The sequence below is a fragment of the Octopus bimaculoides genome, chromosome 26 (assembly GCF_046866305.1).
Source record: "Octopus bimaculoides isolate indiv1 chromosome 26, ASM4686630v1, whole genome shotgun sequence".
Lineage (NCBI taxonomy): Eukaryota > Metazoa > Mollusca > Cephalopoda > Octopoda > Octopodidae > Octopus > Octopus bimaculoides.
The window spans coordinates 30069081-30096942 of record NC_142953.1 but is presented as its reverse complement, the minus strand read 5'-3'; the positions used below and the strand labels follow the sequence as shown (position 1 = coordinate 30096942).

The 27862-nt window shown below is 38.4% G+C and overlaps 2 protein-coding genes across 5 annotated transcripts in view; both read right to left on the bottom strand.

Annotated features, from left to right (window-relative positions):
- Positions 1 to 4135: 4135 nt before the first annotated feature.
- Positions 4136 to 6209, bottom strand: LOC149131031 (uncharacterized). Its single transcript, XM_089342653.1, has one exon. The coding sequence runs from the start codon at positions 5826 to 5828 to the stop codon at positions 5295 to 5297; it is 534 nt and encodes a 177-aa protein (XP_089198779.1). The 5' UTR covers positions 5829 to 6209; the 3' UTR covers positions 4136 to 5294.
- A 3315-nt stretch (positions 6210 to 9524) lies between these two features.
- The window catches only part of LOC106881618 (mitofusin-2), a 53121-nt gene continuing 34783 nt past the window's right edge, over positions 9525 to 27862 (bottom strand). The window contains exons 12-19 of one of the 4 annotated variants that reach the window (XR_016238509.1): positions 27738 to 27842; positions 24878 to 24980; positions 16533 to 16750; positions 16088 to 16216; positions 13817 to 14013; positions 12715 to 12849; positions 10906 to 11003; positions 9525 to 10812 (exon numbers count right to left, since the gene is read on the bottom strand). Coding sequence is in view for 2 of the 4 variants with exons in the window: in XM_014932082.3 (XP_014787568.1) it covers positions 10743 to 10812; positions 12715 to 12849; positions 13817 to 14013; positions 16088 to 16216; positions 16533 to 16750; positions 24878 to 24980; positions 27738 to 27842 (957 nt within the window). In the remaining 2 variants the exon portion in view is untranslated. Of the gene's footprint in view, positions 10813 to 10905; positions 11004 to 12714; positions 12850 to 13816; positions 14014 to 16087; positions 16217 to 16532; positions 16751 to 21182; positions 21286 to 24877; positions 24981 to 27737; positions 27843 to 27862 lie in introns of all 4 variants that reach the window. The other 3 variants (XR_008266864.2, XM_014932082.3, XM_014932083.3) reach the window with 3 other exon arrangements.

Here is a 27862-nt window from a genome sequence, read left to right as displayed (position 1 = left end):
TGCTCCGTAGATACTTATACTCTGTAATGTTTCAAACGCATGGATATAGGTGTCGAATTTGTTCCAATAACTTCTGGAAGATCTCGTCCTTGAATTCGTAACGCCACATGAATTCTATTAGATGTGTTTGCAGCAAATTCCGGGTTGTCCCATTTTCTCTTTTGTTCTGGTTCTTGGCATGTTTCCATAGGCATTCGATGTGATTTGTTGTGGCAAATGTAACCGGATCAACAAAATTTATTGAATGGTTCACGGTTAAATGTCTATATCCTAGCGTGTTTAGTGTATTATATGAACGCCAGAGGTCAGAAATTATTGTTGTTCCTGGTAAAATCCGCTCTTGTATAATTTCTAAAAGGGTATCAGATGATCGATCTTCTACCGCAACTAAAAAACATCTTCTCGTATCTCTTTCTAACGCACCAAACACCCACTGCGTTTTAACCCGATGGCCAACATTATATTTTCTTCTAACAAACGCACTTTCATCTATCTCTACTATTCGGTTTGGTCCGCCTAACTTAATATTTTGCGCAATATAATACTCTGCACATACATCACGGCAGTAATTCCTCCAATCTGTTACAGCTACATTTGCTATACGACATTCCTGGCCTAAATTCTTAGCTAAATCTCCCTTAGCCCAATAATATAATATATCTATAATCTGCTCGCTTTTCAGTTTGCTATTATCTAGAAATGTTCCCTTTCTAATGGAAATCAGTTTTCTACAAGGCCTTCCACATGACCATATCATGCCATCGGACAAATTGTTTTTGGCCACTTCCCTCATGCTAGCTCCACAAGAGGGACATATTTTTTCAGTATTTAACAATCCGTATGTCTTGAGCCAGTGAATACTAGCTGCTGTTGTTGCGGTGGCGATGGCAATGTCGCGGTGATTAATTCCATTTGCACTGGGATATGTAGAAGTCATCGTGAAAAACCTGCAACTAATTTGTTCTCGTGTAGATTTCAATTTGAATTACGCGCGCTTTTGGGTGGGTATGATGGGTATATGTGATTTATTTTTAAAAAACAATAATGAATAATGCAAAAATACATTTATTCATAAAGTTTTAACTGAACATGGAATGAAATATATTTATTTATAAACTTTAAACTGAACTTCATTTGTTTAAATTCTCGTCCACCTTACCTTCGCTTGTTTAAATTCTACGGAATTCTACGGAATTCTACAAGAATTAAGAATTCTACAAGAATTACCCATCATACCCACCAACGAACACCCAAAAGCGCGCGTAATTCAAATTGAAATCTACACGAGAACAAATTAGTTGCAGGTTTTTCACGATGACTTCTACATATCCCAGTGCAAATGGAATTAATCACCGCGACATTGCCATCGCCACCGCAACAACAGCAGCTAGTATTCACTGGCTCAAGACATACGGATTGTTAAATACTGAAAAAATATGTCCCTCTTGTGGAGCTAGCATGAGGGAAGTGGCCAAAAACAATTTGTCCGATGGCATGATATGGTCATGTGGAAGGCCTTGTAGAAAACTGATTTCCATTAGAAAGGGAACATTTCTAGATAATAGCAAACTGAAAAGCGAGCAGATTATAGATATATTATATTATTGGGCTAAGGGAGATTTAGCTAAGAATTTAGGCCAGGAATGTCGTATAGCAAATGTAGCTGTAACAGATTGGAGGAATTACTGCCGTGATGTATGTGCAGAGTATTATATTGCGCAAAATATTAAGTTAGGCGGACCAAACCGAATAGTAGAGATAGATGAAAGTGCGTTTGTTAGAAGAAAATATAATGTTGGCCATCGGGTTAAAACGCAGTGGGTGTTTGGTGCGTTAGAAAGAGATACGAGAAGATGTTTTTTAGTTGCGGTAGAAGATCGATCATCTGATACCCTTTTAGAAATTATACAAGAGCGGATTTTACCAGGAACAACAATAATTTCTGACCTCTGGCGTTCATATAATACACTAAACACGCTAGGATATAGACATTTAACCGTGAACCATTCAATAAATTTTGTTGATCCGGTTACATTTGCCACAACAAATCACATCGAATGCCTATGGAAACATGCCAAGAACCAGAACAAAAGAGAAAATGGGACAACCCGGAATTTGCTGCAAACACATCTAATAGAATTCATGTGGCGTTACGAATTCAAGGACGAGATCTTCCAGAAGTTATTGGAACAAATTCGACACCTATATCCATGCGTTTGAAACATTACAGAGTATAAGTATCTACGGAGCATAAGTATCACATTTATTTTTAAACTTAACTTCAAACTTCATTTGTTTTCTATTTTGATAAATTCTCTCTGTTGAAAATTATATTTTTATATTTTAAATAATTTGCAATTTCAGGAAATATGTTTTTATATTAAATTTGTGTTTTCTAATAATTGATAGATAGATACATAGTAGATAGATATCAGTAAGTAAGCCAAAGTATCAACTCAAACCAGCAGACAGACAGACAGACGGACACACAGATAGCTCAGCAGGCAAGCAGGCAGACAGGCCAGCAGCAGGCATGCAGGCAGACAGGCAAGCAGGCTGACAGACCAGCAACAGGCATGCATGCAGACAGGCAGACAGACAGCGACTACTTTCACTTCTGACATCTAATAGCGTGATAGTGCCAGATAATCTTACGGTAACAGCTTATGATGTGACTATATTCTGCTCGACAGAGTTGAACAAAACGCACTCGTGACTGACGTCATATACTAATATCGAAGCATTACCTGAAAATAAAATTAACACTGCTGTTGTTAAACATAATCTAAAAAGCGATTCAAGAAGTACTATTTAAGAAGAGTGGTCCCGGTGCGCGCACTCGCGCAAGCTAGTCGATCCTACAACGAGTACCTAGCGCGGATGCCCAAAACATGTAAATGAAGTAAATAAAACACAAAGTAAATAATTTTTTTGTTGAATCTTCCCCATATTACTCTTAAAACGTATTTTTTACGTTCTTCCAGGGTGTATTTTGGTGTCACATCTATTTCAGTAATCCCATTGTACGACGCACTCCAACAATCAGAATATATAGTCGTCCCTGGTTTGATAAATTCTTTAATAAGTGGTAGAAGAGTTTCAGAAAAACGGTCTAAAGACTAAAAACGTATTTTGATCCCCCTCTATCCCATCCTCCGTTGTATTTGCACATCATAGATTCACCTGTTTCTACGATGTGCCCGAAATCCACCAATTTGGTAGGGGTTACGCAAAAGATAATTACTTGTAATGTCCCCCATGTACTGATACTAGGATCGACTATTTGCCTATTTGTTTTGCTGACTCAGAAGAGCGCCGTCTATTTTCCTATTTGCATGGATGTTAGAATCAATTCTGCTGCTTAAAATCTTTTTATGCTTCTTAAAATATTGTTTTCGTTTGTTTAAAAGTCGGTTAATATGTAATTTCATCTGTTTAAAAAAAAAGGGGGTAACAAACTGAGCAGGAAATGACGATAATGAAACTTGGAAAATTCATTAATATGGTTCATTCAACTGCATGGCAACCTTAGGCAAGTATCTTCTACTATAGCCTTGTGAATAGATTTGGTAGGTGGAAACTGAAAGAAGACCGTCTTACACACACACATATATATCTATGTGGCGTTAGGAAGGGCATCCAGCCATAGAAACCATGACAAAACAGACATGAAGCCTGTACGGCCCTTCAGCTGGTCAGCTCCTGTCAAACTGTCCAACCCATGCCAGCATGGAAAACAGATGTTAAATGATGATGATGATGATGATGACAACACACACGTTTGAGTGTGTCCACGTGTGTTTGTTGCCCACCACTGCTTGACAACTGGTGTTGGTTTGATTATGTCCCTGTAACACACACACACACACACACATAATGTCCCCATTACATAACACGCTTCTTTCAGTTTTCATTTACCAGATCCACCACCAAGGCTTTGGTCAGTTTAAAGCTATAGAAAACACTTGCCCAAGGTGCCACACAGTGGGACTGAACCTAGAACTATGTGGTTGGGAAGCCAACTGCTTATCATTAAGAGAACTCTTTTAGTTTCATAATGTGGTCATGGTAATTGCTTTTAATACTTTTAAAATCATTTTTAAGAAGTATAAAAAAAATTTATTTACCTCATTTTGTAAATTAATTCAATTCTTCCAGTCTTTCAGAGCAAATATATTTATTAGATTCTCATAGAATCTTCTGTTTTAATCAGTTTTTGGAGGAAATCTTTTCCAATTGTTCTAAGAGCCAACCCTGAACAGTCTCTCCTCTCTTGTTTTTAATTCGCTTCAATGCAGAAAAGGGTCGTCTAACAGAGGCAGTTGTGAGTGGAATTGTCAAAATAAAATGGCAAACATGGAAGTGGTCTAACAAGATAATTGATGCATCAAATCACTCACACTTTGACTTTTAAAATCTTCCATTGAGTACATGATATTTGGTTCATTTTGTAATCGAATATTAGAAACAAAAAATCTACCTGGCTGTGTGGTAAGAATTTTGCTCCCCCTGAGCCGAGTGGATTTGATTGGATGGAAACTGAAAGCTTACATTATTTACATTTCACAGATATTTGTCCTAATCTTGTTTGTTGTTAACATGTTTCAGCTGATATGCCCTCCAGCCTTCATCAGGTGTCTTGGGGAAATTCCTAAGGTATTTTTTGATGTTATTATTATTATCATTCAGGTCACTGCTTGGAATTGAACTCAGAATCTTGGGGTTAGTAGTCTGTGCTCTTAAACCACTATGCCATATGCTCCGTGGGCAATTATGGAGTGAATTTTAGGGCTTATAAATCTAATATTCTCCTATCCTTCCTTAATACCGGTTCCCATATGCTGTTCATATCTACACTCAGTCGGCTTAGGAGGTTGTTCTGTCCTAGCATATGTGCTGCTTCTTTTAGTTTTCATATTTTCCAGTGGTGTTCTCTGTCTATTATTTTAACTTCGTCCCATAGGGGGAGGTGGTCTCCATTTTTCCATACATGATCAGCTATACCCAATTTATCAATATCTCCTCGTGTCACAGCTTTGCGATGTTCCTCTACCCTTATTTTAAGGGGGTGGCATGTTTTGCCTTTCTATAACCTACCACAGCTGTATGGGGTGGAGTACTCGCAGTCTTTGGTCATATTCTCTTCTATTGGTGGTTTTACTCGAAGGCGGTATTTGTGAAGGGTTGTATTACTCTTGAATACTGTCCTGATGCCATACGAGCTGCATATCTTTTGCATCTTTTCGGAGAGGCCTTTCACATGGGGTGGACAGACTGTGGTCAGTTTATGGGTTTCATCCTCTCTTCATAATTGGAGTGGATTTTATGTTTTTGGGGTAGTTGTTACTCAACAGATCATTATTGAGCTTGATCAATTCTTCATGGTGTGTATCACAATCGCTACTTATATTTTTTGCTCGATGTTTTAGGCACTGAGCAATTCCTCTCTTTACACTGTATGGATGGTGGAAATTGAAGTTGAGGTATCGTCCAGTGAAGGTCAGCTTGTGGTATACAGATGTCCTGAATCCATACTTGGTACATGTTAATACATCTAGGAATGCAAGCTGATTGTGTTTTTCCTTTTCCATTGTGAAATGTATTGATGGCTTTATTGAGTTCACGTGATCTAACAGCGCTTGGACATCTTCCTGGTGGGGCCAGAGTATAAACGTGTCATCAACATATCGTAACCATAGTGTTGGTTTTAGTGGTGTTGATCCTAAAGCCAAATTCTCAAAGTATTCCATGTATATATTGGCCATTACCGGTGATAATGGTGAACCCATAGCTAAACACTCCTCTTGTCGATATACATCAATGTCCATACTGAAGTAGGTAGTTTCTACACAGAAGGTCAAACATTACTATCAAGTTTCTTATTGGTATACTAGTGCGTTCTTTTAGATGGGTGTCTGTCACTAGTTTATCTTGTATCACCGATAGTGCTTCACCAGACTTATCACATCTAGACTCACCATCTGGTTGGATTCAATGGGGGTATCCTTGATCAATTCTGTGAAATGGGTGGAATTCTTCACGTACGATGTTGACTTTCCTGCTAATGGACTGATTATATCCACAAGGAAGCAGCTCAGTGGATGACATGCTGAACCTCTACAGCTCCCTATAGGTCTTAATGGAATACCATCCTTGTGAATCTTGGGGAGACCATACATGTGTGGTAGTTTACTGTGGTGTTGAGTCAGTTGTGTGTACTTCATTGGTGTAAAGTGATCCTTGTTCTTGATCAAGATCTGTGACAACTTCCTCTCTGTTTTCAGAGTTGGGTCTTTCTTTTCTTTGCTATAGCTACCATCACTTGCCAGTTTTTCCGAATAGTCAGATTTCTTCATCACCACTGTAGCATTTCCCTTGTCTGCTGGAAGTATTATGATGGAATTGTCACTCTGTAGTCTTGGTTTAGGAAGTTTTGCTTTTTCCAGTACCTGTCTCACTTTCCACCTTAGTTCATCTCCCTGAGCTTTTGGTATCTTTATGGCCATCTCTTCAATAAGGGCTATTATGTCCAAGTATGGAATACACTTGGTGGTTGTTGCAAAGTTGTGATCTTTGTTTAGTACTGCTTCTTCAGAGCTTTCTAAATGTCATAATGTGAAGACTTTTAGTCTAAAATACGCTAAATCAGTGAAGGAAAAATACATCACTAAATACAATAATCCATCATCTATTACAGTTTAAGCTTACATCGATTCCTCCGTAGTGTTGTTTTGCATTTATAATAAAATAAATATATACAAATTATAGAAAAATAATAAAAAAAACATACAGTACTGTTTCTATTTTCTAGATTTCCACCTATTGCGGGAGGTTTTGGAACATAACACCCGTGATAATCGAGGGATTACTGTAATTCTAATAAAAATAACGAGCATTTTGAAAATTATGTGATAGCATTGATGTGTCATCGTTACCTTGACAACCAACAACTGAATCCACTCTCAAGGCCTTGATCAATCTGTGGTTATAGTAAAAGACACTTGCCTAAGGTGCTACGCAGTGGAGCAGAACTCAGAACCACGTGGTTGGGAAGCAAGCTTCTTACCACATACCCAGGTAGTTCTTTTTTTTTTAGATAAAGTATGAGCTTGAAAAAGCTGAGTCAATGGAGAGGACTTTCCAACTCAGGTGAAATCTCTGAGCAGTTTAAAGTTTCTGATATCCAAGTGGCTAAAAAGCCACCTTAATAATAATTCTTTCTGATTTTGGATAAGAGCAGCAATTTTGATGAGAGGGAATTAGTCAATTACATCAACCCTAAGTACTTGACTGATCCTTATTTTTAATCCACCCTGACAGTCAACCTCAATAGCATTTGAGCTCAGAATGTAAAGAAGCAGAAAAAAATGCTGCAAAGGAGTTCTGCCAGCTCAACACCCGAGCACTAATAATAATAATAATAAAAATCCTTTTTACTAAAGGCACAAGGACTGACATTTTGGAGGAGGAGACTAGTCGATTACACTGATCGCCAGTATTCAACTGGTACTTAATTTATAGACCCTGAGAGGATGAAAGGCTAAGTCGGCTTCGGCAGAATTTGAACTCAGAACATGCAGACACACGAAATGCCGTGAAGCATTTTGCCAGCTTGCTGCCCTAATGACAACAATACTAATGACAACAATAATAATGCCCCGAGGCAGTCCCAGGCAGTGGCTCCCTTGGCTTCTGACCTTAACTGATTGGAAGTGTTATCATGGACATTGTTTTGTCTGGTATAAAAGATGATCTACAGCAAATATTCTGCTCAATACCACAGATTTGCTGGTCAGTTGTTTGACCGTAGCCAGTTGAGCATGTCCCTTGGTGGCTGACGATATGTGCATCTCTGATCACGAGCAGAAGTAGTGGGGGAGAATCATAGCCATGTGGTGAGAGGAATTCTTTGGGGTTTGGATAATTCACCCTTGGAAACATGGGTGTTTTGCTCAACATCCTTAAACAAACCTTATTTAGGGAACTTTTGAGCAGGATGGGCTACTCGACCTGAAGAAAATTCTAACTGGGCCCCACCTGCGAGGTCATGTGCTGTTTATCTTGATATGAGATCACCATGTCACGCACATATGGTTGTGATGCACGTGCCTGGTGTACCCTTATTAGACGGGTAGTCACGATGGGTATAATGGGCTTCGTATATTTTACCCCAGTGTCACTTTGATGGCATGCACTGCTCTCTCACTCAATAATAATAAACACTTTTGTAAAGTCATTTCATTGATTACATTTTATACAGAATTTGAGCTGTTTCCACATCAAACCCACCAATTTTACAAAAGATGGTTAATATTTCTCCACTTAGATTAATTTAGTTTCCTGTTTCACCTGAAGATTAAAAGACAAGGAAACAATAGGACTCTTGTTCACTTCAAACAATTAACAAAAATAAAGACATTCTCTGCTTAATAATTAATATCTAATAATGATAATAATAATCTTTCTACTCTAGGCACAAGACTTGATATTGTGCGGTGGGGGTAAGCTGGATATATTGACCCCAGTGCACGACTGGTACTTATTTCACTGAAAAGATGAAAGCCAAAGTTGACCTCAGCAGACCTCAGTGTAAAGTGCCACAAGAAATGCTGTTCAGCATCTCGTCCAAGGGTGGTAATGTTCTGCTAAGTTACCATCCTAGTAACAAAAACGACAATAATAATAATAATTATCTTTTCTACTGGAAGCACAAGGCTTCAAATTTTTTGGGGAAGGGATTAAGTCGATTGCAATGGCCTCAGTACGCAACTGGTACTTGATTTATCAACCCCGAAAGAATGAAAGGCAAAGTAGACCTCGGTGGAATTTGAACTCAGAGCGTAGCAGCAAACGAAATACTGCTAAGCATTTTGCCTGGCATGCTAACGATTCTGCCAGCTTACCACCTCTGATGATAAAAATAATAATAATAATGGTTTTAAATTTAGGCATAAGGCCTGCAATTTTGAGGTGGGGAGGGTCAGTTGATTAGATTGACCCCATTAGTAGATAGGTACTTTGTTTTATCCCAAAATAACATAAAAATAATATCAACTTTGGTGGAATTTAAACTCAGAACGTAAAAAGAGCCAGAAGAAATGTCAGTAAACATTTTGTCTGATCTGATGAGGATTCTGCCAGCACAGCTGGTTAATAAGAGTAATAAAGCCTTCCTACTCTAGGTACATGGCCCCCATTATGTAGAAGGGCTGAGGGTGGGGGGTAGTCAATGGTATCGACCCCTGTCTTCAATTGGTACTTAATTTCATCAACCCCGAAATGATGAAAAACAAAGTCAACATTGGCGGAATTTGAACTCAGAACATAGCGGAAGATGAAATGCTACTAAGCATTTCACCCAGCATGCTAATCATTCTGCCAGCTCCCCACCTTCAATAATAATAATAATAATAATAATAATAATAATAATAACAATAATAATAATAATAATAACAATAATAATAATAATAATAACAATAATAATAATAATAATAACAATAATAATAATAATAATATGCTTGAAATTTTTGTGAAGATATATTATTTCAATATATAATATTTTGATTTTTCTTTTTTTTTAATAAGTATTGTAATCTGGGTTAGAGAAATAAATACAGATTCTTGCAGAGATCTTTCTATAAAGTTCCACAAAAGAGATCCCCATCTAGAATGGTGCTTGTCCTTTGAGAATTCACCACCAATAAGGTTTTGTATTAAGAGTTCACTGAAGACGGCTCTGGTCCTAGGTAGAGGGCTCCCAATAGGGAAGATCCTGTGTAAAGAGAGAGAGAGAGAGAGAGAGAGAGAGAGAGAAGAAAGGGGGGGGGAGAAAAATAGAGAACACTTTTAGAGAGAATTTATTTTCCATTTATAAACTTCCTCTGTGTGTGTATGTGTGTATATATCTATACATACATACATACATATACATACATAAACATAGACACACACATACATTCATATACACATGCATGAGTATATATATATATATATATATATAATTACATGCACACTCATATACACATACATTCATACACACACACACACACACACACACAGATCCCATCCATCGGTTTTCAGTTAGCAGGATATTTGGGTCAATGGAAACAGACACCAGTCCCAGGTGGCACATGGTGGAAATGAACCTGGGACTGCATGGTTGTAAAGTGAATTTCTTAACCATTTGGTCATGTCTGTGTCAACATATCCACACACACACACACACAGAGATTCATGCAGAAACAAAGATAGTGCATCAACATGGTTTTGGTTGGAATCACTAAAACTTATATGCACACACATAGGCTGGTATGTATATGTGTGTGCATATGTATATGTATGTATGTGTGTGTGTGTATGTGTATGCACGTGTGTACATATTTATATACACATGCATATAAAGTGTATATGTGGTTTCATCTCCTGCTGATACACATAATATATACACTCTCTGATAGTATAGTCCACAGAATCTTCAAGAAACAGACAGAGGGAGAGACAGACAGACAGAGAGAGAAGACAAAGCTATAAGGCTGTACTTTTAATATACATAGATGATGGAATCAGCTGACCAACTAATCAGATCAGACTTCATGAAACTGTCCCCGCTTTTTACAGTTCTTTGCCAACTGACAGCTCGGTTTGTTGCCAAACAAGCAGAGTTCTGCTTCACTCGGTCACTGTGTCTATCATAGTGGACAGAAGCAGCTGCATCCATACGTAAAACTAAACTGGACCCTGGTTCAAACCTCATGCTGGAGGTATTGGTTGGTGAAGGACTTCAATTCACTGTCTAACCAATCAGCTTTGTTTCTGTAAAAAAGAAAGAAAAACGTAAAACAAAATGGCAGAGTGGAAAGCCTTTTGCATTTAGGAACTGGTCAGATCCAGTCAAAATATTTCTACCTGCTTCAGGTTCAAACTGCTGGAATCCGGCTAAAATATTCTGTTTTATGTTCAAACTGGGCAAATCTAGCTTCTCACACCTACCCTACAATGTCATTCTGAAAATAAATAATTACATCATCATCATATGTCTGTTTACCATGCTGGCATGGGTTGGACTGTTTGAGAGGCTTTGGAAAGCTGGAGAGTTACACCAGGCCCCACTTGTCTGTCCTGACATGGTTTCCACAGCTGGAAGCCTTTCCTAACACCATCCCCTTTACAGAGCATACTAGCTGCTTATTACATGCTACCAGCACAGGTGCCCTTTACTTGGCACTGGTATAAATGAACCTTATGTTCGACAGAGCTATCTGAATATCAAAATGTTTAAAGATGATGCCAAGAGCAATACTTATTTGGCTGCTGAGGCCTTCAACACACAGAAAACAACAACAACTACGACTACAATTTCGAATCAATAACAATAAGAGCAAGAATCTCAACTGTTGAGGGCAGTTGTAAAGGATGTCTTGGGTAACTTTAACCCCTTCATTGAAATACAATGCCTTTATTTCAATTAATTTTGAAAATAACAAAGAGTTTATTAAAGTCACTGTGTCATTATTAAAGCTAATGTTTGAAGCATGAATTAACACAGAAGTTTGAGGGTTTTCATTTAAATCAGTTCAAACCCTTTTGTTGTCAAATCTCTTTCTTGTTTCAGTCATTTGACTGTGGCCATGCTGGAGCACCACCTTAAAGAATTTTCTTTTAGTTGAAGAAATCGACTCCAGGGTTTATTCTTTGTAAGCCTGGCACTTAGTCTATTGGTGTCTCTTGCTGAACCGCTAAGTTACAGGGATGTAAACACAGTTGTCAAGTGATGGGTGGGAGGAGAAAAACAAATACAGACACAAAGACATGCACATAAACGCAAACATATATAAATAAATGATAAGGGCAAACTACTCTATTAATCCATACCTAAAAATCTTTACATGCTAGCTACCTGATAAAATCCTATATAGATTTTTATCTTTGATTATAATATATATATACACACACACATATATATATATACATATATATACATACATAACGGGCTTTCAATTTCCTTCTACCAAATTCTTTCACAAGGCTATAGTAAGAGATACCAGCGCAAGGTGCCACACAGTGAGACTGAGCCTGGAACCATGTGGTTAGGAAGCAAGCTTCTCACCACAACAACCACACCTGCACCTTTGTTTAACTTAATTTTGAAAATAAAGAGGAATTTAGTAAAATAACTCTACAATTATTAAGCTTGTGTTTGAAACATGAATCAATACAAAAGTTGAACGTAAGGTTTTCCTCTAAATCACTTTAACCCTTTTGTTACCATATTTCTGTTGAAACACAGATTTTGTTTCAATTAATTACAAAAGCAAGAATTTAGTAAAATAATTTCATTATTAAGCTGATGCATGAAGAATAAATTAACATGAAATTCTGCAGAATGGTTTTAATTTAGATCAGTTTAAGACATTAAGTTTGTACCATGGAACGAAGGGTGGTCTCAGTCAGGTTGGTATCAAAAGGGTTAAACTTGGAGCAGCCCAAATATCTCTCAGTGAATTTCTTCCAGAGAGAAACAAGGAGAGGTGAATCAGACACCAGTCCTTGATTGGTGCTTTATTGTATCAAAGGACAAAGTTGACTTCAGCAGAATTTGAGCTCAGAACGTAAACAGTTGGAAGAAATACTGTCTGCCAGATCACTGCCTTAACAACAACAACAACAACGAGGAGGAGGAGGAGGAGAAGAGGTTGAAGCAGCAATGTCACAAACCTGAGTGTCTTTGACTTGGAAGTGACGTCCTTTAACTGGTCAATGTCCTTCTGGATTTTATTGATTTCATCTTCCAATTGACTCTTGGACAGGTCAACTTGGTGGCACACAACGGAGAAGGTGGAGGTCAGCTCCCTGTTGTTGTGGACGGTGTTGGAAAAAGAGAGTGAGTGAGTGAGAGGGTATGAGAAAGAGAGAGTGGTAGGGGACGTGTGTAGGCATGTTGTTATGAGGTGTGGAAGGGTGGGGTGGGGCGAGTGGATGAGAGACAAGGAAGGAAGGAAGGAAGGAGAGAGTAGCACATGTGAATGTGGAGTGGAGGCAGAAGTGAGAGGAGAAAGACAAAGAGAACACTGTGTGTGTGTGTGTGCATGCTAATAGCAGCATGTGTGTGTGTGTGCGTGTGTGTAGTAGTAGTAGTAGTATAGCAACAATAATGTATTAATGTATGAACAGGAGTTGTACTGTACCAGTTTATTTTATATTGTTTTTTTTTTTAAGGTTGGGTTCCAACCTGGGGCTGCAGCAACTAAGTCCACTTTCCACACCTCTGGGTCACTGCCTCGAGGTTCTGGATACACTCCAGGACAGTGTCCGTGAGCAAGTTGTCAATGTAAGGGTGCCAATGTTTGCCTCTTCCTCCATCACCATAAACTGGGTTCCACAACACTAATTTGGACGGTTCCAGTTCAGGTGGTGCATGCAATGACCAGAGTTGCCAACGCTGTCTCTTTACCTGATCTTCTCGCTAATTATCACCAGGTCCTCATAAAAGTATTCATTTGTCATCTGTTGCTGCCATTTCACATTTAGGGCCCTTGTGTAGCCTGTTTGATAATTTCCTTGTCAGTGTCAGTGTCTATGCTTCACTGATTTGACTGTTGGTGTGTGTGTGTGTGTGTGTGCATTAAAACATCTGTATGCATGCGTGGTAGTGTTTCAGTGAATCTGTGCATGCGTATGTGTGAGATAATTCACTGGCAATAGGTATGAAGGGTCAATAGTGATGGCGTCCACAATGCTTCACTTGGTGACCACAGCCGGGACCGGACGAGTGTGTGTGTGTGTGTGTGTGTGAGACTGTGGCTAGCATCTTACTCACTGTTTCACCTGGTGACTGCAGTTGGAGCTGGTCAAGTCAACAATCAGACGTAGCTTGCTGCTGGCGTATTCCACGTACTGGCGTTTGAAAGCTCGTTCCTTGGCCTTGTTGGTCCATGTTAACCGCTCGTAGCAGTAGAGCAGACCATACAGGGCCCCACTCACTGCAATCACCCGCCAACCAGCTGCTTTAGCAATCTGTAAATCATAATAGTAATAATAATAATAATAATAATAATAATAATAATAATAACTTTTCTACTACAAGCACAAGGCCTGCAATTTTGTGTGTGAGTGGGGGGGTGGAGCTAGCCAAGCACACCGACCTCCCCCACCACCACAGTTCTCAACTAGAATCTATTTTGTTGACTCTGAAAGGATGAAAGGCCAACCTCAGTAGAGTTTGAACTCAAATTGTAAAGATGGAACAGGTGTTGCTAAGTATTTTTGCCTGGCATGCTAATGATTCTGCCAGCTCGCCCACCTTAATAATAATAATAATAATAATAATAATAATGGTCTCAAATTTCGGCACAAGGCCAGCAATTTCAGAGGAAGGGCCTCAGTGTTAACCTGATATTTATTTTATCAACCCCAAAAGGACGAAAGGCAAAGTTGACCTCAACAAAATTTGAACTCAGAACGTACAGATGGATGAAATACTGCTAAGCATTTTGTCAAGTGTGCTAATGATTCTGCCAGCTCACCACAATAATAATAATAATAATAATAAATAATAATAGTAAAGGTTTCAAATTTTGGTAATAAGGCCAGCAATGTTAAAGGAAGGGAAAGTTGATTACATTGACCTCAGGGTTCATCTGGTACTTATTTCATTTCATTTATTTTTAGTGACAGTGGCAATTAAAAATAATAAAAAAAAAGGTTTGTACTTTGAACATAAAATGGATTTAAATACCACAATACATTTCATCTGAGTGAAGGAGTATGGCCTAGTGGTTAGGCTGTTGCATTCACAATCACTAGATCATGGGTTCAATTCCCTGACTGGGCAGTACACTGTGTTTTTGAGCAAAGTACTTCATTTCATATTGCTTCAGTCCCTGCTTTGATCAGGGGAAATGTTGGCCTGCTCAGCTAGCCAGTGGGATGGTGTCATTCAATTAGCTAAAACAATGCTAAAAGTGCATTGTGACCAGTGATGTGTAACAACATCTGATAGCGTGGTCAGTCACATGATCACAATTTCATCTGATGTTCTACAAATCCTCCAAAGAGCCAGCCAATAGCAGGGAATCACTTGGCTGTCACTTCACGAACAAGAATGCATTTCCTTCATTTTGAAGGAAACTGAAATTTGATGATGTCTAATATATTTGACTATGGATCAGAAGACTCCAGGTTCTAATGCAGACAAACTCATAAAACAGGGAGCATTAGATGCAGGCATGGTTGTGTGACCAAGAAAAACACTTTGGAACCGTGTGATTTCAGGTTCAGTCCCACTGCATGCCACCTCAGGCAAGTGTTTTCTACCATGGCTCCAAATCATTGTAAGTGGATTTGGCAGATGGAAACTGTTGAAGCCTTTCTCATGCTTGAGAAGACCTGTTGAGTCAAGTAAAACCAAAATTATAGTTGTGGCACATGAAATTCCATTCCAGTGGCACATGAAATGCATCATCTGAATGTGGCAGATGCTGGGTCTGCCCGACTGGCATGTAAAAAGTGTCATTTGAATGTGGCTGATGCTGGGTCTGCCCGACAGGCTCCTGTGCTGGTGGCACATAAAAAGCACTATCTGAACATGATCGATGCCGGGGTTGCCTGACTGGCTCCCGTGCTAGTGGTACATAAAAAGCACTCATTACACTCTAGGAGTGGTTGGTGTTAGGAAGGGCATCCAACTATAGAAACATTGCCAGATCAGATTGGAGCCTGGTGCAGCTGCTAGCTTTCCAGACCTCAGTCAAACCGTCCAACCCATGCCAGCATAGAAAACGGACATTGAATGATGATGATGGTAAACAGCTAGGTCAATGTAATACCATAATGGAAAACTTTAATCATCACTAAATTTGACTGATGGTACCAAAGCACCTACATTGCTAGAAATAAGACTTAAAAAACTCTTCTTAGAGCATTAAGAGTTTTTAACTTATTTCTAGCAATGTAGGTGCTTTGACACCCTCAGTCAAATTCAGTGACGATTATATACATATACATATATACATATATATACATTGTTTTATCACGGACTAGATTATTTGACATAGATGGAGAAAGGTAAAATAAGTGGAGTGTAACATACCATTCCTACGAGAACCATGGCACCGACTGTGGTGCGAGAGGTGACTGAGGCAAATGTGCTTAACATAGCAACAAGGACTTCACTGGATTGAGATACATCTGTGGCTGCTGGCTGTTGGGATTGTGGGGTCTGCAAGAGAGGGAGAGAGTGATTAATGGGTAATTAGAGAGAGAGAGAGACGGGGAGAGAGAGAGAGACGGGGAGAGAGAAAACAAGGATAACGAAGAAAGAGAAAGAGACAAAGAAAAATGAAACAAAGAGGAAGAAAAATGGAGATATTGAAAGAAAGAGAAACAAGAAACATGAAAGAGGGAGAGAGAGAGAGAGAGAGAAACAATGAAAGAGAGAAAAGAGTATAAGGAAAGAAAGAGAAAGTAAAAGAAAGACAAGAAAGAGAAAAAGACAAAAAAAAAAAAGGAAAAAAAAAGGCTGTGTTGATATTTACCGTAATTCCTCCGATTAAATAATTCTGTTTCTTCATTGGCAAGAAAAACCGTTGCATGAGAGCTGTCGGACCAAAAGAGAATCGGAACTCAATGTCTTCATGGAAGTCAGCACAGAGGTTGCGACAGTCTAACCGATACATAAGCTCAAAGTCCCGGTTTGGGAACGGCAGTTTGTTTTGGATTTTCTCTTTATCTTTCAGGAGAGTGGCCATTTGCTCTGTCGGACGTCAACGTGTCAGGTGTCGTGGGATAAGGAACAGCAACGGCAAAATCACAACAAGGATGACGAGGACATGTAGCAGAAAAAAAAAGAAAGATGGGGGGGGGGAGAAGATGACAAGATTAAACAAGCTTTTGAGATTTCAATGTGGGAACATCAACGACAGAGGAACAAACAAGATAAAACAAATGAGGTGTGTGTGTGTGTGTGTGTGTGTGTGTGTGATTCTATCTAAATGGGTGTTGTTTTTCTGTTTAACCCTTTTTGATACCAAAATGCCTGAGACTGCTCCAGGCTCTGTGGTACAAACATCTTGTTTTCAAGAGTTCTGAATTAAAATCTTCCATTGAAACTTTGGACAGGTAAAGGCATTGGTCAGCCTGGGGCTATAGTAGAAGACACCCATTAATCCTTTAGCATTCAGATCCCTCTCTGTCAAATATAATGCTTAATTATTCACATTATTTTGAATTAATCCTGTATTATCTCATAGCTCCGAGATTTCAATGATGTAATTGAGAGAGGCCAGAACTGGCTGGTCGGACCATTAAGATGGTTAGAATATTTGGGTTGGATATGACTGGTTTAACCCTTTAGCATTGAGATTACTCTGTCAAATGTATTATTTATCCACCTAGTTTTAATTTAATTATGCATTATCTCATAGCTCCAAGATTTCAATGATGTAATTGCTCATTTTTTGAGAGTAACATTGTAAGTTAGATCTGACTGGTCTGATACGGCCAGTTTAAACGTTAAAGCGTTAGATTATCTCCCCTTCTAATTTACAGCTGGCACCAACTGTCACTAAGTGATTGGTCTATCCTCTCTGGCAGTAGTGAGGATTTCAATTAACCAAGAAGTTACCTTGTATGTTATTTAATATACCTTTATTTCGATATATAGTTGTTCAAATATATGCCACTGGCCACTCCTCTGAGTTGCTTTGCTTAACTTATTTTTGTTTTGAATATAAAGCTTAGAAGATAAGGAAGTGTATTTGTATGTAGGTGGAGCCACATTGTAATTATCAATTTTAACAACAATCAAACAGTTAATTACACAAATAGAATAACAATATAATTACTTAACCCTTTTGATATCAACCTGCCTAAGACCACTCCTGGTTTTACAATAGAAATCTTCCATTTTAAAGCAATTGAAATCAAAGCCTCTCATCAGTCTTTCAAAGACTAATTAACAATAACAGTTATTTTACTAATTTCTTCATTATTTTCAAAATTAATTGAAACAAAGGCAGTGTGTTTCAACAGAAATCCGACAACAAAAGCATTAAATTGGTCAAAATTAAAATCTTCATTCAAGACTTTGAGTCAATTTAGGCTTCAAAGACCAAATTTTGTCACTAAATTTTCTTATTTTTGAAAATCAATTTAAACAAAAACATTTTGTTTCAATAGAAATAGATTAACAAAAAAGTAAAATTTAAAACCAGATTAATTGCAATAAAAATGAGTTAAATTAATTAGAGAAGATGAAAGAAATTTAAAACAGTGGAAGCAAAATAAATCGGGCAAAATTCATAGAAAATATTAATCCAAGGAATACAAGTTTAGACATTCATCTTAAGCACAAGGTAGGGTTACGTGGTCTACTTTGCAACTACTTCATCTCAGGTTCAATCCCACTGCGTGGCAAATGTTATGTTCTATAGTCTCAAGTTGATTAATAACTTGAAGCCTTCCATATATATAAGTGCACACACACAAACATACATTTTATATATATATATATATATATATATATATATATATATATATATATATATATATATATATATATGTGTGTGTGTGTGTGTGTGTGTATATATATATATACAGGGTGTGATGAATGAATTGTTGTCTAAATTAAGCAAAAATGAAAATAACACTGTCATCTCATTTTAATGGATATATTTCCCAAAATTACATAAAAAATATCTTGAAATACTAAAGAGTAAATTTATTCAATAAAATCGTCATTGGCTTCAACTATGGTCTCTAGATGACTTTGTAATCTCTTGCAACTCTTCTGGATGGTACCCTTGTTTAAGTTGGTGAATGCTGCCATAATCCTTGCTTTCTGTTCATCTTTGGTGTTACAAGGAGTTTTGTTGGAGCCTTGCTCAACTGTGACCCACACATAATAATCAAGGGGGTTGCAGTCTGGGGAGTTAAGTGGCTAGATGTTAGGGGTGATGTGGTTGAAGAAATCGTCTGACAGCCAGGACTGGGTTCTCCTGCTTCTGTGGCAAGGTGCAGAGTCCTGTTGCCAGACAAAGGGTCTTCCAGCAGCCACCTTCTTGACCCAGGGCAGCACTACCTTCTTCCAGGCCCTTGATGTAGGCCTCTGTGTTGAGTGTGAGGTCGTGTGGGGTGATGAGTGGACGCATAACGTTGCCATCACTAGTGACCACTCCAAACACCTTTGTAATCACCATTAGACTCCTCCAACTCTTACCAAATCCTCTGAACTCTCCCCAGACTGACACCCAAATACTCTGAAATGTTCATATTGGAGCTTCTGGCACGAATGCCAAACAGTATAGCATGTCATTTCCAAATTTCTGGCAGAGCGAATTATATCATGGTGCTGGTTTTCTCACAGACAGTGCCCAACTGACCCTACCATACTGTGTAGTCGACAAAATCAAAAACAATGCGCATGCGCAAAATTAAAAGTATAAAATGGGGACAATTTACCCAACCCATCACACACTGTATATATACATATATAAATACATATACCATCATCATTGTTTAACGTCCCTCTTTCTATGATGGCATGGGTTGGGAGGGGAGGGTTACATTAACAGACAACCCAAAAGGCTCCACTGAGCTCCAGGTGCATTTTTGTGGGGACATGGGCATACATATACACACGCATTTCTGTCGGCCAAATTCAATGCACGAGTGTCTGAATGCTATAGCAGCAGAGGGGTCACCTACTCAAGGTACAGCACAGGGGGACTGAACCAGGGACCAAGTGGTGGTGAACCAATTCCACACAGCAATATAAGTTTATACTAAAACAGATTCATTTCTGTTGTACGCTCTCCCCCACTCCAGCCTTGCCCACCTACCACAATTGTGCAATAAATTTGAATGAACTCAGAATTTTTAATGTGTTATGAGGAATGTAACAAACAAAACAAAACAAACAAATATGTTTTTAAAATGCAGCCACAACAGGTGCATGAGTGTGAGTGAACGAGTGAGTGTAGGTATGAGTGGGTGAATGAGTGAGTGAGAGTACGAGGGTAAAGGAGTGAGTGCAGGTGAAGAATTAAGCAAGACCATTCCAGAAAGTTTACAGAATGTCACTAACATCTAACATTGAAGTTGTTGTTGTTTTAGTTGTAGAATTGTACCAAGAACTGCTGTCTGCTTTGGCACCGTTTCTATGGCTGGGATGCCCTTTCTAATGCCAATCACTTTACAGGATGTACTGGGTACCCCCCCCCATTTTTTTTTTTACGTACCACCACAAGTAGCAGTGAGGTTCCCATGTAACTTACAAGACAAAACCCCCTCAATTGAGCAGGGGAGTAATATCAGGGATTAGAAGAGAAACATAGATGCCTGAGAGAGAGAGAGAGAGAGAGAGAGAGAAGTTTAACCCTTTTGATACCAATCCAGCTGAAACCACCCCTGGCCCTGCAGAACAAATGTCTTGTTTTCACAAGTTTTGAATTAAAATATTCCACCAAACCTTAGTCACAATTTATGTTCGTAACACTAGCTTAATGATAACGAAGTTACTTTACTAAATTCTTATATTTAAAATTAATTAAAAGAAGCACAGAACATCTCAACAGAAATATGGTAACGAAAGGGTTAATAAACATGTACTAAAAAGAATTGAGTGATTCTTCAGTTTAACATTAAATTGTTTTTATAAATAATTTTACCAGGTTCCAGTCTGATTTGGTACGTCCAGCCATAGTGACCAAACCAAATCAGACTGGAACCTGGTGCAGCTCTCCAACTTATCAGCTCCAGTCAAACCTTCTAACCCATGCCAGCATGGAGAATGGATGGTAAATGATGATGATGATCACACACACACAAGTTTCTTTCTGTTCCCATCTACCAAATCCATTAACAAGGCTCTGGTCACCTTGCCCAAGATGCCACACAGTGGGATTGAACCTAAGACCACAGTGTTAGGAAGCAAGCTTCTGAACCAGACAGCCATGCCTGCGTCTATAGATCAAACATAATAAAGCAACATAAAAAAAAAAGAGAGAGAAAGAGAAGGAAAGAAAACATTAAAGCAAACAAATTTTCTTTTAGGGTTTCAAATCAGTGCCCTTCTCATCACCCCCCCCCGCCCCACGACCAAAGGAGGTAAGAAGAGTTTTAGTAGAGAGTAGACAGAGTGTTGATGAGGTGAGGGGGAAGAGGCTGGCTTTTGTTTTTGTTTTTACCTGTGATTTTCTGTCGTGTTTCTACCACTGGTTTGCTCAACACACGAGAGCAACGTCCATGCATGTTGCGGCCCAGCATCTCCTCGACGTATGAATACAACTCCTAAAAGGGGGGGAGCAGTGACAGAAACAAAGATTCACGTTACATTCTTGATGTTGATGTTGTTGAAGTTATTGTTGTTGAGAAGTCCTGCACTGTTGTTGTTGTTGTTGTTGTTCTAAGTGTTTAGCCCTGGGTTAGATTTGGTCGAGCAAACCCCAAAATGCTTCTGACGCTCAAACCAGATCAAAAATGTTCAGACCAGCACTGACTGTACCGTTTTTTGATTTAGACATAGTCTATCTAAGACTACACTATCTAATGCGTCCTCTCTTGTTCAAGCCCTGATCCAGAAGACCTATAATCAAAGGTGTTCCAGTCATGACCATCCCATCATTTATTTAGACATTGTGTATCTTGGACTACATTATCAAATGTATCCTTCCCTGTAATTAGTCAGTCCTGTGATCAAAGTTGCTCTAACCATGACCGTCCCACCTTTTACATATAAATATAGCAAGGACCATACAGCATCCAATGTGTCCATCTCCTTATGGTTATTTAGTTCCAGGTCAGCTTTGATACAGCAAAGCTATGATCAAAGACGCTCCAACCATGACTATCACATCTTATCCAAAGCATGTTTACTTTTTTTTTTTTTTTTTAGGACAGAAAGACAGGGTTTAAGAGAGAGATTTGACTGCTATTTCTAGCAGACCATGCAACAACATAAAGATCCCCTCTCTCATCACACACATTGGCTTGATTAACATATCTGAACCTGTGAAATGGATGAACCCCACTTTGGGTCCCTCACCATGAAAATATAGCAGTCACTCTACCACAGCTTTGTCAGTAGATTTGGTAGACGGAAACTGAAAGAAGCCCTTTTGTATGTGTGTGTGTGTGTTACTGTCTGCTTGCTTTGACATTGCTTGATGACTGTAAACGAGTGTCACTGTTGTGCAGGTGGTATCCTTCATGTCCAATCTTCTGTGAAAAGCATTTCTAACATAAGTTATTTACATTTGACGGATATTTGTCCTCATCTTGTTTGTTGTTAACACAACGTTTCGGCTGATATACCCTCCAGCCTTCTTCAGGTGTCTTGGGGGAAATTTCGAACCTGGGTTCTCATTCCTAAGGTATATTTCGATGTTGTTATTATTATTATTATTATTATTCAGGTCACTGCCTGGAATCGAACTCAGAATCTTGGGGTTAGTAGTCTGTACTCTTAACCACAACACCACAGGCACATGGTGTAGTGGTTAAGAGCACAGGTTGCTAACCCCAAGATTCTGAGTTCGATTCCAAGCAGTGACCTGAACAATAATAATAATAATAACATTGAAAAATACCTTAGGAATGAGAACCCAGGTTCGAAATTTCCCCAAGACGTCTGATGAAGGCTGGAGGGTCTATCAGCCGAAACGTTGTGTTAACAAACAAGAGGAGGACAAATATCCGTCAATTGTAAATAATGTACATAATTCCTCATCTCTTAAATATAGAACTGCATTTCTAACATGTCTAGTCAAGGAAAAATATTACCTTGCTTGGGAAACAACTGAGGGTTGATGACAGGAAGGGCATCCCAGTCATACTCTGTCTGACCCATGCGAGCATGGAAAAGTGGATGTTAAACTAATTATATACTGGCACTCTGTTGGTAATGATAAGCCCACTCGTGTAATTAACGTGAAAGTGGCCAAGCACTCCACAGACACGCGTACACTTAATGTAGTTCTCAGGGAGATTTCAGTGTGACAAGACTGGCCCTCTTGAAATACAGGTGACAACTTGTTTTTGCCAGCTGAGGGGAGTGGAGCAATGTGAAATAAAGTGACTTTCTCAAGGACACACTCAAATCACATCACCACCCCACTGTCTTGAAAAGGAAAGCAATAGAACTGGACAAGGTAGCCCTGGTTTGCTAGTGGTCAAGATGGCCAGAGTTAGAAGGTCTTTGATCATTGGTCTGCTTAAGTTAGACCTGACCTCAAGAAGAGCAGGGGCAAACAGCAGCAGCCCCCCACCACCACATGTAAGGGCCTAAAGTCACTAAGTATGTATTATTCGATAGCCTGTTCCTTTGTTATTGTCATCTCTCAAAGAAATGATTTATAAAAGAAAAATAAATAATAAAAATTAGGAAAAATAAAGCATTAAAAAAAAGTGCAACAGCAACAGCAACAACAACAACAGCAACAACAACAACAACAGCAACATCATGCAATGTTGAATTATTTTCAAATTAAACAATCCTGCTTCAAAATAACAAAATAATATAAATAATTAAAATAATTAAAATAAAATAAAGACCAGAACAACAGCAACAACAAGAACTGGTATGTGTACCTAAGTGCACAGGCGCCGGGGATGGCGGGGGGGGGGCAATAAACAGCAAACAAACAAATAAAAAAGATGTAGATAAAACAGCCGGGGGGGGGGGGGGGGGAGTGTGCCATGAACAAACCTTTGACCTCTCTCCTCTTTTCTCCCTCATAAATGGTTACCACTGAATAAGACCACTGCCACCAGATGTCTCTGACATATAAAGGTCAAGTCAGGTCAAGTTGGGGTCAAGTAGAGGCAAGTCTGCTTTCAAATTTTAGTGCATTTAGTCAGGGATGAGATGGGTTTTGTGTATATGGATGAGTGTGTGTGTGTATTTAATGTTGCCTTTTATTCTTTTACTTGTTTCCATCATTTTGACTGAGGCCATGTTGGAGCACCTTTTAGTTGAAAAAATAAACCCAACGACTTATTCTTTGTCTCTATCAGTCTCTTAGGCTGAACCACTAAGTTACAGGGACATAAACAAACCAGCACAGACATACAAACACACACACACACATATATATATGTATGTATGATAGGCTTCTTTCAGTTTCCGTCTACCAAATCCACTCACAAGGCTTTGGTGAGCCTGGAGTTATAGTAGAAGACACTCACCCAAGGTGTCACACAGTGTGATTGAACCTGGAACCATGTGATTGGGAAGCAAGCTTCTTACCACACAGCCACACCTGCGTCTATATATTTATATATATATATATTTATATATATATATATATATATATATATATATATATATATATATATATATATATATATATATATATATATATATATATATATATATAATGTGTATATGTCTTTAAAATGTGTGTTTCATGTAAGTGTATTTAAAATGTTTTTAAAGTGATTTTCAGTATAAGTAATGTGCATATTCTTTTAGTCTTTTACTTGGCCATGCTAGAGCACCGCCTTAAAGAGTTTTAGTTGAAGAAATCGATCCCAGGACTTACTCTGTTTTTTTTTTAGTGAGGTGCTTATCCTATCGGTCTCTTTTGCCGAACTGCTAAATTACAGGGACATAAACACGCCAACATAAATACACACACACATATATAAAGGGCTTCTTTCAGTTTCTGTCTACCAAATCCACTCACAAGGGATTTTGTCACCCAAAGTCAGAAGGGAAAAAGGGAAAAGGGGATGTTAAACCAAGCGACAAATTATGTCAAGGAACATTGGTTGGCAGTGGTGATAAAAGTGGCAGGGTGCCAGAGGCATGCGTGTGTGCGCATGTGCATGGGTGCTGCACCAGAGAGCAGTCCAGGTGAGGGGTCGGAGGTCGGTTGCTTACCTGTCATATACAAATCCATGTTGCCCATCCCTCGAAAGACAGATGCTGTGCAACGGCCAACCATGTTTCGGCAAAGGGTTGACTCAAGATGGCTGTGAAGGTCCTGGACAGTGGCAATAGTAGGAGTAGTAGTAGTAGTAGTAGTAGTAGTATTGGTGGGAGAGAATAATTGGTTGAGTTATAGAAGACATCAGAGAAACAGAAAATAGGAGAGGAAGAGAGAAAGAAAGAGAGAGAAGAGTGAATGAGAGGACAATGAGAGAGAGAGAGATGTTATTCTTTTTTTGCTTTTGTTTCAGTCACTGGACTGTGGCTGTGCGGGAAAACCCACCTTGAAGGGCTCAGTCAAACAAACTGGCCTCAGCACTTCTTTCAGTGCCTTCTGCTGAACCTCAAAGTTACAAGGACATAAGCAACAAACACTGGTAGTCAAGTGATGAGTGGGTGGACAAGCAAACACACACACACACACACACATATATATATGTGTCGAGCTTCCACACAGTTTCTGTCTATGAAATTCACTTACAATGAATTGGTTGGCCCGGGGCTATAATAGAAGACACTTGCCCAAGGTGTCATGCAGTGGGACTGAACCTGAAACCACATGGTTTGCAAACTAGGCTTCTTAGCCACAAAGCCATGTCTAAGCCTGTACATTATATATATATATATATATATATATATATATATATATATATATATATATATATATATATATATATATATATACACACACACACATATATATATCTACAAAAATTCATGTAACAAAACACATTGTTTTGGATTCTGTGTTTTATAATAGAACAAATTGACACTTGAACCAAACACTTTGAGACCTTTGTTCTAAGTGGCTTAACCACATTCTGTTGAACAGGTGCCCCCAGGGCTCGTATATCTGTGGATTCCTATCTATCTATGTGTATATATATATATATATATATATATATATATATATATATATATATATATATATATATAATATATATATTAGAGAGTAAAAGTAGAAAAAATTATATCATAAAAATTAACAGTAGAGATAAGTCCATAATATAAACAATATTAATAAATAAATATATAAAGTATAGCTATGATCATTTAAAAAGATTTGAGAGATCTTACGATCGTTCCATGAATATACTAAGCTTTCGAAATGAAATCCAAACTTGATAACCATTCTTAGGAAGTATATCCACTCATCAGAGAAAAGGATGAATTTCAGTGGAGTCAATTGAATGATAGAAAGGCTATTTAAAATCTTATAATAAAGGTGTTGTTTGTTTATATTGTGGACGTATATCTTCTGTGATTTTTTTTTATGTAGCCTTTTCTATTTTTACTCTCTAATATATAATCGCTCTAATTGAATCTCTAAATACCTTTTTAAGGTTTTAGACATTTCTCATATCAAGAGCACATATCTGAAACCTAGTACCCTTTATTTTCAAAGACATATTTGATTAACTCTCTCTCATATATATATATATATATATTGAAATTGATAAAACTATCAGGATTGTTAGAATGCTTAGCAACATTTCTTCTGAATTTACATTCTGAGTTCAAATGTAGTTGGGGGTTGACTTTGCCTTTCCTCCCTCTGAGGTTGATAAAATAAGTATCAACCAAATGCCGAGGGTTGATGAATTGACTTGCACCCCACCATGAAAATTATTGACCCTGTGTCAAAATCTGAAGCCAGTATATACATATATATGTATATTCATTTATTCTTTTACTTGTTTCAGTGCTGGAGCACTGCCTTTAGTCGAACAAACTGACCCCAGGACTTATTTTCTGTAAGCCTAGTACTTATTCTATCAGTCTCTTTTGCTGGAGTTACAGGGATGTAAACACACAAATATATACACACATGTATATATATATATATATATATATATATATATATATATATATATATATATATATACACACACATGTGACGGGCTTCTTTCAGTTTCCATCTACCAATTCCACTCACAAGGCCTTGGTTGGCCTCAGGCTGTAGTGAAAGACATTTGCTCTAGGTGCCATACAGTGGAACTGAACGAAGAACCATGTGGTTGGGAAACTAGCTTCTAACCACACAGCCATGCTGCACCTGTGTGTGTGTGTGTGTGTGTGTGTATATATATATATATATATATATATATATATATATGTTATTATTGATGGATAAGGCTCAAAGGCTGTATAGAAGGAGTACCCTTTGTTGAGTGATGTGCCTTAAGCAACTTTTTCTCAAGGACTGGCCGTCACACTCTCACACTCCAAGGTGATCAGTCATGTTCAGGAAAAGATCTGAGCCGGATTTTGTAGCCAGACCAACCCAGCTAAAACCTGTTCTCACCGATCTGGACACATCTAAGGGTATACCTTGAAAAAATAGCCAAAGTCTCCAGCAACACAACAAGCAAATGAAGACCTTTGATTTTAATGGCTGAAATGGTATAAGAGGGCAATTCCAGATGGCCTGGCCACAAGTGTGCAGATCAAGCAACACCTGGGTTGACGCCAGTTTTGCTGATTGATTTTGTGCATCACATTTTAGTTGTGCTGCAGAGGATGTCTTTGAGACCAGAGTGTGTGGATCACTTCCTGGAGAGACTGGATCCAACCTAATCAAAACCATGTCATTGGTATTACTTCATTGATCTGCTCTCATCGAAATATAGTGAAGAAAGGAAACAGAGATGAGGAGAAGGAGCCGATGAAAGAGTGATACTGAGAGAGAGGGGCAGACAGACTATCGGATGGATACATGGGTAGATGGACAAACAGACAGACTGATAGATTGAAGAAGAAAGAGATTTGTGAAAAGATGAACAGACATAAGTAGACAGTATGCATCACTTACTTTCTTGTAGATATTCAACATGAGCATATCTGGATGGAAAGGTCGATCAAACTCATCAACCACAATAGAAAGCCGATGAATTTCTTCGTTAAGTGCACTGCCCACCTTTATTGGCAGATGGAAGA